This window comes from Hypomesus nipponensis, chromosome 26 (genome assembly GCF_054491055.1).
Source record: "Hypomesus nipponensis isolate SF chromosome 26, ASM5449105v1, whole genome shotgun sequence".
NCBI classification, from domain to species: Eukaryota; Metazoa; Chordata; class Actinopteri; order Osmeriformes; family Osmeridae; genus Hypomesus; species Hypomesus nipponensis.
The window spans coordinates 9,406,353-9,417,500 of record NC_140386.1 but is presented as its reverse complement, the minus strand read 5'-3'; the positions used below and the strand labels follow the sequence as shown (position 1 = coordinate 9,417,500).

Here is an 11,148-nt window from a genome sequence, read left to right as displayed (position 1 = left end):
CACACACACACACACACACACACACACACACACACACAGGTCAGGGTGTTAGTGTGAGTAAAGCCTGTGATGGGGTGTGAGTTGTACACTTGATCTGCTGTAGAATATCTTGTGTGTGTGAGAGACAGAGAGAGAGACAGAGAGAGATACAGACGGAGAAAAACAGGGAGAGAGACAGACAGAGAGAGACAGACAGAGAGACAGACAGAGAGACAGAGAGAGACAGACAGAGAGACAGAGAGAAACAGAGAGAGACAGACAGAGAAAGACAGAGAGAGACAGAGAGACAGAGAGACAGAGAGAGAGTGTGTCCTACCTTCCACGTACTCCATGACCATGCAGAGATGCCTGCGGGTCTCAAAGGAGCAGAACATGGAGACCACGAAGGGGTTCTCAGCGAAGGTGAGGATATCCCTCTCCACGAAGGCCTGCTGGATCTGGTTCCTCAGGATCAGGTTCTGCTTGTTGATCTTCTTCATGGCGAAGCGCTGACGGGTCTCCTTGTGTCTCACCAGGAACACGGCCCTGCAGAAGAAGAAGAGGAGGAGAGGGAGGGAAAAGAGGAGAGAAATAAAGGTCAAATCGAGACCGTTTCCCCCCAAAACCTAGCTTGCTAGCCTGGCTCGCTGGTCCAGGATACCTCGAGGCTGTGTGCTGGGCCTTCTAGCCTGGCTAGCTGCTCCAGGACACCTCCAGGCTGAACGCTGGGCCTGCTAGCCTGGCTAGCTAACCTGATCCAGGTTGGGGCGTCTTACCCGTAGGCTCCATTGCTGATCAGCTTGATGTTCTCAAAGTCCTCCTCTCGGGGGGCCTTGGTCTGGGGGGCCACGCGACTCTGCAACACAGCAGGACAGGCTTAGAACACAGCACAGGCCCCAAAGGAGGGGGGGTGAGGAGGGGAAGGGGGGGTGAGGGATGGTGGTGTTGCAGACATGGACTCACGTCAACAGAGTCGTCTGTCTCCGGGGTGTCAGGGTGGCCACTGTCATAGCTGCTCAGCTGGGCGATTTCTACAGAGAGAGGGAGAGAGACAGGGTCAGACACATACAGACAGGTAGAGGACAGACAGACAGACAGAGGACAGACAGACAGACAGACAGACAGAGGACAGCCAGACAGTCAGGTAGAGGACAGACAGGTAGAGGACAGCCAGGTAGAGGACAGACAGACAGACAGACAGACAGGTAGAGGACAGCCAGGTAGAGGACAGCCAGGTAGAGGACAGACAGACAGACAGCCAGGTAGAGGACAGCCAGGTAGAGGACAGCCAGGTAGAGGACAGCCAGGTAGAGGAAAGACAGGTAGAGGAAAGACAGGTAGAGGACAGTCAGGTAGAGGACAGCCAGGTAGAGGACAGTCAGGTAGAGGACAGCCAGGTAGAGGACAGTCAGACAGCCAGGTAGAGGACAGCCAGGTAGAGGACAGTCAGGTAGAGGACAGCCAGGTAGAGGAAAGACAGGTAGAGGACAGCCAGGTAGAGGACAGCCAGGTAGAGGACAGCCAGGTAGAGGACAGCCAGGTAGAGGACAGTCAGGTAGAGGACAGCCAGGTAGAGGAAAGACAGGTAGAGGACAGTCAGGTAGAGGACAGCCAGGTAGAGGACAGTCAGACAGCCAGGTGGAGGACAGCCAGGTAGAGGACAGTCAGGTAGAGGACAGACAGACAGGTGTGTGTGCATACCCTCCAGGGGGTCTCTGGTCAGGCCCAGCTGGCTGATGATGTAGCGGGGGATGTCAGTCTTGATGCCCTGGCCCTCCTTAGCATGGCCCTCTGCAGCCTCCAGCAGGTGGTAGAACTCCTCGGGGTCAAACTCCTACACACACACACACACGGCCCAAGGTCAGGTACAGCCACACACTCCAGGAAACCGAGGTTGAGACAGAGGTGTGTATAACCAGTGTGTATTAATTGATCCAAGTACATATAAGACTGTCAGTGTGTTCCTGTTTGCTAACCCAGCGACATAATAACTACTACGTACATGGGGAAATAGGTTTAGTGATAACAAAGATAGAATAATCTACAATAATACAGTGTATACAGTAATGATGCTCAATCCCATGTACAGTATACTGAGCTGTAGTGTGGAGGACAAATCCTTTGTGTCCTCTGACAAAGACAGAGAACCACCTTACCCCCCCCCCCTCTCTCCCTCTCTCCCTCTCTCTCTCTCTCTCCCTCTCTCTCTCTCTCTCTAACTCCCTCTCTCTCCCAGTCATTTCTTTCTCTGTCTCCCTCCCAACCCCCTCTCCCCTTCAGCCATCCCTCTCTCTGTCTCCCCCACCACCCTCTCCCCCTTGCCAAGCTGTGTGTGTGCAACCATTTGTGAAAACCGGTGTGGTGTTGTCATAGCGTTGGCTGCATGTGATTAGTCAAAACTACAGATGTGAACACAGGGGTAGATTTTCACCCACCCACCCCTCCCACCACCCACCCCTCCCTCCACCACCATCCCTTCTTCCACAGACAGCTGAGGTGGAGGAATTCTACCAGCTGCGTAGCTGTGGCGGTGGAGGGGGAAGGGGGGGTGATGGAGCACCCCCTGTCCCCCAGCTCCCCTCTCCCTGGCTGGGCAGAGAGCAGGGGCGTGCTGGGGGTTGGTGGAGGGAGAGAGGGAGCCCTGATGGAAAACACAGAAACCACAACGGTACCGGCTGGGAGGTACCGATAACACACCACACACTCGTGTGTGTGTGTGTGTGTGTGTGTGTGTGGGGTCTCACCAGACACTCCAGGAGCCGAGCAGGACGGGCGATGACGATCATCAGCTTCTTCACCAGCTGGGTGACGAAGGTCACCTCCACACTCTCTGACCTCTCATGAGCCTGGACAGAGATCAGGACCGGAGGGAGGGAGAGAGAGAGAGAGAGAGAGAGGGAGGGAGGGAGGGAGGGAGGGAGAGAGGGAGAGAGGGAGAGAGGGAGAGAGGGAGAGAGGGAGAGAGGGAGAGAGGGAGAGAGAGGGAGAGAGGGAGAGGGGGAGGGAGGGGCAGAGAGAGAAGGAGAGAGACAGACAGTTAAGGTTACTAAATCCAGGTTGAGGTAGCTGACAGATAACAGGGTAACGTTGACCTCAAAGGAGTTTTCTGAGCGGGGAAAACCAGCCTCCCGCTAACGGCAGAATACGATAAGGACTGAGGGAACAGTTAGAGGTGGAGTGCCTGCATTCCACAGAGACTCCTGAGGGAGTCTGAAGGAACTCCTCGACTCCTCAGGGAAATTCACACGGCAAACAACCCTGCTGTAGGTTTAGACAGAGTCGTTTACCCCAGGAACGCATCTCACTGAGGAGAGCGAGATGGAGAGAGTAACACAACACACAGCGGGCACCGTGAGATGAGGGAGTGGGTTGACGAGGTGTGTGTGTGTGTGTGTGTGGGGTGTAAAACTCAGCGATCAGTCAGGACGACAGCGTAACAGAGAGGGAGGCCCAGTTAATAAACAAGGCAGGAGCTATGTGCGACTGCCACCAGCTAATAGACACATCCTGCCAGTGACAGCCAGCCATGCCCTGGGGGCCCCAATCATTTAGAACAGTAATGAAACTCCAAAACGCGTGAGATTCGGAGGGGGGGAAATCCGTGAGTAATGGACAGTGGTGGGATGATCCTCCGTGCGAGCAGAAGCTAATTACGCCTGCCTGCCTGCCTGCCTGCCTGCCTGCCTGCCTGCCTGCCTGCCTGCCTGCCTGCCTGCCTGCCTGCCTGCCTGCCTGCCTGCCTGCCTGCCTGCCTGCCTGCCTGCCTGCCTGCCTGCCTGCCTGCCTGCCTGCCTGCCTGCCTGCCTGCCTGCCTGCCTGCCTGCCTGCCTGCCTGCCTGCCTGCCTGCCTGCCTGCCTGCCTGCCTGCCTGCCTGCCTGCCTGCCTGCCTGCCTGCCTGCCTGCCTGCCTGCCTGCCTGCCTGCCTGCCTGCCTGCCTGCCTGCCTGCCTGCCTGCCTGCCTGCCTGCCTGCCTGCCTGCCTGCCTGCCTGCCTGCCTGCCTGCCTGCCTGCCTGCCTGCCTGCCTGCCTGCCTGCCTGCCTGCCTGCCTGCCTGCCTGCCTGCCTGCCTGCCTGCCTGCCTGCCTGCCTGCCTGCCTGCCTGCCTGCCTGCCTGCCTGCCTGCCTGCCTGCCTGCCTGCCTGCCTGCCTGCCTGCCTGCCTGCCTGCCTGCCTGCCTGCCTGCCTGCCTGCCTGCCTGCCTGCCTGCCTGCCTGCCTGCCTGCCTGCCTGCCTGCCTGCCTGCCTGCCTGCCTGCCTGCCTGCCTGCCTGCCTGCCTGCCTGCCTGCCTGCCTGCCTGCCTGCCTGCCTGCCTGCCTGCCTGCCTGCCTGCCTGCCTGCCTGCGTGCGTGTGTGTGTGCGCGCCTATTTGTTGTGTGTATGGCTGCATATTAGAGCAGCACTATCAGTGAGACAGGGGGGCCTGACCAATAATGCTGAGCTGGGACTAGCTCACCCCCCCCCCCCCAATCCCCATCCTTCCTCCAGGGGCCGGTTGTCATGGCGACGGGTCAGCGAGGGCGCGGGCTGGGGCGCGAGGTGAGCAGGTCCCCCGCCAAGATTCTAATAGGGTCACGGTGAGGGGCGGGATGGGATGGAGGGACGAGGGAGGGCAGGATGGGATGGAGGGAGGAGGGAGGGAGGGCAGGATGGGATGGAGGGAGAGGGGAGGAGGGATGGAAGCTGGTGTGACTAAGAGAGTAAGGGCTAAAGGACAATAGGAGGAGAGAAGAATCTCTGGCGACCGCCTCACTCCCAAACACACCTTTCCTCCTCTACCCTCCAAAAAATCATCCCATCTTCCCCACAGCCTGCGTTCCTGCTACTGGACCTAATACCTTCATGTCTGTGTCCTTTTCCAACTCAGTATGACAGCAAACACAATCATCCTCTAGCTCGAACACTTGCTGTTTTACCAGCTAACAGCAGGGATACATGTGCCCTCGAAGCCCAAAACATTAAACAGGCTGGCAACCAGCTAGTTAACTCAACAGAACAGCAACCAGCTAGTTAACTCAACCAAACAGCAACCAGCTAGTTAACTCAACAGAACAGCAACCAGCTAGTTAACTCAACCAAACAGCAACCAGCTAGTTAACTCAACAGAACAGCAACCAGCTAGTTAACTCAACCAAACAGTAACCAGCTAGTTAACTCAACCAAACAGCAACCAGCTAGTTAACTCAACAGAACAGCAACCAGCTAGTTAACTCAACCAAACAGCAACCAGCTAGTTAACTCAACCAAACAGCAACCAGCTAGTTAGTAACCTCGGTTAACTCAACTGTGAAGGTGGTGGGGCCGTCACACAGGTGAGACAGCGTGCTCCACTGCCTGGAGTCCGGAAGGTTCTGCAGAGAGTCCTCTTCCTGCAGCCTCCTCTGCCAGGACACATGCGACATGGTCCCGCGATGGAACAAAAACAAAAACTAAACCGTCCTGGAACGCCTGTCCTCCACGCGCACCCCGTCTCACGTATCCCCCCCCCCCCCGCCACCTGCCGCGCTCGGCAACCCCTCACAGCCAATTAGGGTCCAGCCGATGTCATCCTCGTCCAGGTTTCCTCATCTCTCCTGGCGACGGCTGGCAGATATCGGTACTGAACACGCGTGTGCGTGGGATTCTCGCTGAAGGTTATCTGCCGACTCGATCTCCAAAGACACGCCAAGTACATTCTAACAGGCTTTAACACCAGCGCGGGACTGTTTAACCAGCCAATCGAAAACGCCGATACCCCCCCCCCCCCATCCCTCCGTCTGGGCCCCTCCCACCTGGTGACTGGGAGGCTCATCCGTCACCGCGGCGACTGCTGGGGCGTGAAATTAAAATCAGGGAGGAGGGGAGAGGACCCCCCCCCCCCCCAGTGGAGGGTAGAGATGGGGCCACTGGGAGCTATAATGTCACAACCAGGAGCCCCTCCAGCTCTGGAACTGAGCTAATAGAGACGCCACCAGCACACACACACACACACACCTTGATCCCACAGGAGGCCACCAGCACACACACACACACACCTTGATCCCACAGGAGGCTATGAGTGTGTTGGAAGAACCTAAACCGTGGACATTCCAGCCAGGCGTCCCATTGCGGAACGTTAATGCAGACATCAGCTGTCAGTCAGCTGACTAACTGCTCACTGACAGAGACGAGGGAAAGAGTCCCATGTGGAGGGACGGAGGGAGGGAGGGAGGGAGGGAGGGAGGGAGGGAGGGAGGGAGGGAGAGAGGGAGGGAGGGAGGGAGGGAGGGAGGGGAAGAAGGGAGGGAGGGAGGGGAAGAAGGGAGGGAGGGAGGGGAAGAAGGGAGGGGAAGAAGGGAGGGAGGGAGGGAGGGAGGGAGGGAGGGAGGGAGGGAGGGAGGGAGGGAGGGAGGGAGGGAGGGAGGGAGGGAGGGAGGGAGGGAGGGAGGGAGGGAGGGGAAGAAGGGAGGGAGGGAGGGAGGGAGGGGAAGAAGGGAGGGAGAAAGGGAGGGAAGGAAGGAGGGAGGGAGGGGAAGAAGGGAGGGAGAAAGGGAGGGAGGGAGGGAGGGGACGAAGGGAGGGAGGGAGGGAGGGGGGAAGGAGGGAGGGGAAGAAGGGAGGGAGGGAGGGATGCTCAATGACTTTCTAATTGACTCAACGGGGTCAAACTACCTTTCTTGTCAGTATGACATCACGACCTGCTGACAAACCAAACCGCCGCTGGGAGATTTACCGGCACAGACGGATCAGTTAGCCGGCGTCGCTAAGTACGCTGTGAAGACGTTAGTGAAACTATGCATGAACACGGGCCCCAAACACAAAAACACAGGTAATCCTTTACGATTTCTCACTCCACAACACAGTGGAGCTTAAACTCTATACCTATAACTTTATACCACTCAGACATGACCAACAGAGTGTGGCACCTCTCAGACATGACCAACAGAGTGGGGCACCTCTCAGACATGACTAACAGAGTGTGGCACCTCTCAGACATGACTAACAGAGTGTGGCACCTCTCAGACATGACTAACAGAGTGTGGCACCTCTCAGACATGACTAACAGAGTGTGGCACCTCTCAGACATGACTAACAGAGTGTGGCACCTCTCAGACATGACTAACAGAGTGTGGCACCTCTCAGACATGACCAACAGAGTGTGGCACCTCTCAGACATGACTAACAGAGTGAGGCACCTCTCAGACATGACCAACAGAGTGTGGCACCTCTCAGACATGACTAACAGAGTGTGGCACCTCTCAGACATGACTAACAGAGTGTGGCACCTCTCAGACATGACCAACAGAGTGTGGCACCTCTCAGACATGACTAACAGAGTGAGGCACCTCTCAGACATGACCAACAGAGTGTGGCACCTCTCAGACATGACCAACAGAGTGTGGCACCTCTCAGACATGACCAACAGAGTGAGGCACCTCTCAGACATGACCAACAGAGTGAGGCACCTCTCAGACATGACCAACAGAGTGTGGCACCTCTCAGACATGACCAACAGAGTGTGGCACCTCTCAGACATGACCAACAGAGTGAGGCACCTCTCAGACATGACCAACAGAGTGTGGCACCTCTCAGACATGACCAACAGAGTGTGGCACCTCTCAGACATGACCAACAGAGTGGGGCACCTCTCAGACATGACTAACAGAGTGGGGAGCACTCACATCCTGCAGCAGCTTCTCCAGGTTCTCCTGGAGCTCGTAGAAGTATCTGGAGGTGATGAGGCCATGGCGGGACTTGTCCAGACAGTCCCTGGAGAGCTCCATCAGCTGGTGGTGGATGAAGCTCAGCACGCCGTCCCCCAGGGGGGTCACCGCGTCTGGGCCCGCTGCAGACAGGAAGTCCGACAGACGCTCCTCCATCTGTGCTGTGGCCTGGGGAGGGGGGGAGGGGGCGGAGTCACACACACACACGTGTGAGCGTTCATGGTGGGACGAGCATGAGCTCAAGCAGGCTTTGAGAGGACGTGGAGCTATGGAGGTGCACTAGACGTCTCTGGTGAAAGTGTGTGTGTGTGTGTGTGTGTGGACGTACCTTGGGGAAGCGCTCCTTGTAGACATGGTTCATCATGACGATCTCATGATCAAAAGATATAGGAGAGCGTCCAGGGCTGGAGAAGGGCACACACACACACACACACACACGTATGAGCGGTCAGAAGATAGAAATTCACCGAGACGGAACGAGAAACTGTGAGGTCTCGGTGTGGTCTGGCCTACAAGTCCCAGGGTGCACCAGGGAACCCGTCTGCAGTCGATGACAGCCTCTGGGGGCTCTCAGGTCGTCATAGAGACAAGACAACGAGAGACAGAGAGGTCACAGCGAGAGGTCACAGAAAGAGGTCACAGCCCATCTTGAGGAGTATGACAGCTCTCGCTATAAAAAACACACAGGGATATACACGGCTGACTGCTCGGGTCACATGACGAACACACACACAGTCAGACACACACACACACACAGAGACCCCTGAGGGCTAGTGGATGTTGCCAGTGGCTCCCAGGCGGGCTGCATGAAGCCTCCGTCTCCTCCAGGTTGAGGAGGTAAAGGTCATTCCTCTGGAGCCCAGACACACTCCACTGCCTGGGATCTGTCCTGCACTGTGGCCCTACAGCCCCATCCCTCTATCTCGCCATCTCGCCCTCTCGCCACTCCTCCATCTTTCTATCTCTCCACTCCTCCATCCCTCTAACCCTGGATTGCAGAGGAGAAACAAAAGGAGAAAAGAGACAAGGCTCTGACCTTTCTGTCTGTCACTCTGTGGACAGTAAGCTAAGGGGCTGCAGAAAGGTGTGTGTGTGTGTGTGAGGGAGGGAGGGAGAGATACGCTCCCATCTCTGTGGTGTGTAGTTCTGGCGGATGGCGGGGGGGCATGTAGAGGGGGTAAACATGTGGATCTGGGTGTGTGAGTCATCCGTGTGCGCGTGCACACGTGACCAGGAGGGATGAGGTAATGCTCCCGCTCATTCATCGACAGCCCGCCCTTCCAATTACACGGCCTGATAGAATGAGAACACACACTGAATGTGTCACATATGAGGCAGTTTATCACCATGCCAACACCCAGGTACACACACACACACACAAGGGTAAAAGTAAAAAGAGGGATGAAAAGCAAGACAAAGACAATCTTGTTCTGGCGCGCACACACACACACACACACTCTCTGGCCTCTGATCCCTTTACAGGTGTGTCAATCAAAGTAGGAAGCCTAAAACACCCAGCTCAAGGCATCGTCTATCTGTCGTCTTCAAATCAAACATTTCAATCAAGGAAAGAAAAAAAAAAAACGCCATTCACCTCTCCGTCTCGGTAAGGAAAGGTTAGCTCTGACAGAGATGGATGCCTAGCCAGGGGCTGCTGAATAAATACTTAAATTTGGGGTAATTCCACCCCCCCCCCACCACCCCCAGTGTTAGCTATGGGTGAGGTTTATTGAGTAAGGCTTAGACAGGCTCACATTAGAATCTCAACAATCCTCAGCATGAACACAGCCAGCCAGGCAGACAGACAAAGGATCATTAGAAAACGTAATATTTCAGCCGGAATGAGAGGTAAAAAGCCCTCTCGGCTACCCTAAAAAAGAAAAGTATCTTCTTAATTTGGGGAAACGACCTTGAAATGCAGACTCTCACATAGTTACGAGAGAATCTTTTTTTCTCTTTTTCTCCCTGGTCTTTGTTTCTGTGTGAAACAGCCGAGGAGAGTTTGCGATTAACAGTTTGATGACTATCTAATGATGTCTGGTATGATCTGATGACTGTCTAAGGCTATCGATGTTGAAGTGGAGTGATTGTGGTAATAAGGCCTTTGTTTCCTGATGAGGTGATGTCAGATTACATCAGGAAGAGTAGAAAACACGGAGGGGAGGCTGGGTTTGGAGGATAAATGAAGTGAATCAGATATGAGAAAAGGGAGGAGGGGTGGAAGTAGAACGATGGAGAGATAGAGAAAGAGGGATGAGAGACATAGAGAGAGAGAGAGATACATAGAGAGAGAGAGACAGAGAGACATGGAGAAAGAGATAAAGAGAGAGAGAGAGAGAGAGAGAGAGAGAGAGAGAGAGAGAGAGAGACAGAGAGAGACAGGGAGGGAGACTTAGGGAGACAGAGAGAGAGAGACAGAGAGAGAGAGAGAGAGAGACAGAGAGAGAAAGAGACAGAGAGAGAGAAAGAGAGAGAGACAGAGAAAGAGAGAGAGAAAGAGAGAGAGACAGAGAGAGAGACAGAGAGAGAGACAGAGAGAGAGAGACAGAGAGAGAGAGAGAGAGAGAGAGAGAGAGAGAGAGAGAGAGAGAGAGAGAGGGAGAGAGAGAGAGAGAGAGTAACATTGGTTGATCGTCTGAGGCTTGACTTGGGAAATGAAGAACCTAATTGACCATGACAGCAGGGCAGAGATGCCAGGGAGATATGTGTGTGTGTGTGTGTGTGTGTGTGTGGTATTGGAAACACCTCAGAGCCCTCTTCAGTGAAACCAATAACCACAGATAACAAGTTAGACAACAACCCCAGCTCCCATGACCCCCCCTCCCCCCTGCTCTCCCCCCTCCCCCCTGCTCTCCCCCCCCCCCCCCCCCCCCCCCCCCGCTCTGATAAGACAGCTACATGGGCCCGGCCCAGAGACATGGACAAAAAACCTCCACAGAAATCTTAAGCAGCGTGACTCACCCAGTGGAGTGAGTGTGTGTGTGTGCTAACTGTGGAACTAAGTACAGATGTGTGAGCGGGGGAAGCTAGGACCCTGGGGCTGGTGGTTAAGCAGCTCCACCAGGCCAGAGAACAGCAGAGCAGAGGAGAGATGGATGACGTGCTGAGCTCATTTCAAGAACCCTCAGAAAGAGAATGTAGTCTGGGAGGAGGGGACAGTAAGAAGGAGGAGGAAGGGATAGGAAAAAGAGAAAGACTGAGAGGGTGGGAGGGAAAGAAAGAAGAAGAAAGAGGGAGAAGGTAGAGAAAGTGAGCTAAACGACAGGAGAAGAAGCGATGCTGTCATCACTCCCAGCCTGGATGATGATCAAGGCCATGTAATGACCGTATGATTGCTTTCTTTCCCTCGTTTAAATTAGCCGGCCTCGATCTCCTTTTCTCTCTCCTCCCTCATCCCTCTCTTTCCCCACCCTCCCTCCCTCTCCTCCCCCTCTCACACCTTCCCTCTCTCTCACACCCTCCCTCTCTCTCTTCCCTCACCCCCCTCT

At 55.4% G+C, this 11,148-nt stretch overlaps 1 protein-coding gene across 7 annotated transcripts in view; it reads right to left on the bottom strand.

The window, feature by feature from the left end:
- mast2 (microtubule associated serine/threonine kinase 2) overlaps positions 1 to 11,148 on the bottom strand; it is a 96,857-nt gene that overhangs the window by 13,779 nt on the left and 71,930 nt on the right. For all 7 annotated transcript variants that reach the window (XM_084692360.1, XM_084692359.1, XM_084692361.1 and 4 more), the window contains 7 exons: positions 7,989 to 8,064; positions 7,619 to 7,828; positions 2,724 to 2,825; positions 1,681 to 1,813; positions 943 to 1,010; positions 756 to 835; positions 317 to 525 (listed from right to left, as the gene is read on the bottom strand). In XM_084692360.1, coding sequence (XP_084548486.1) covers positions 317 to 525; positions 756 to 835; positions 943 to 1,010; positions 1,681 to 1,813; positions 2,724 to 2,825; positions 7,619 to 7,828; positions 7,989 to 8,064 — 878 coding nt within the window. The remainder of the gene's footprint in view (positions 1 to 316; positions 526 to 755; positions 836 to 942; positions 1,011 to 1,680; positions 1,814 to 2,723; positions 2,826 to 7,618; positions 7,829 to 7,988; positions 8,065 to 11,148) is intronic.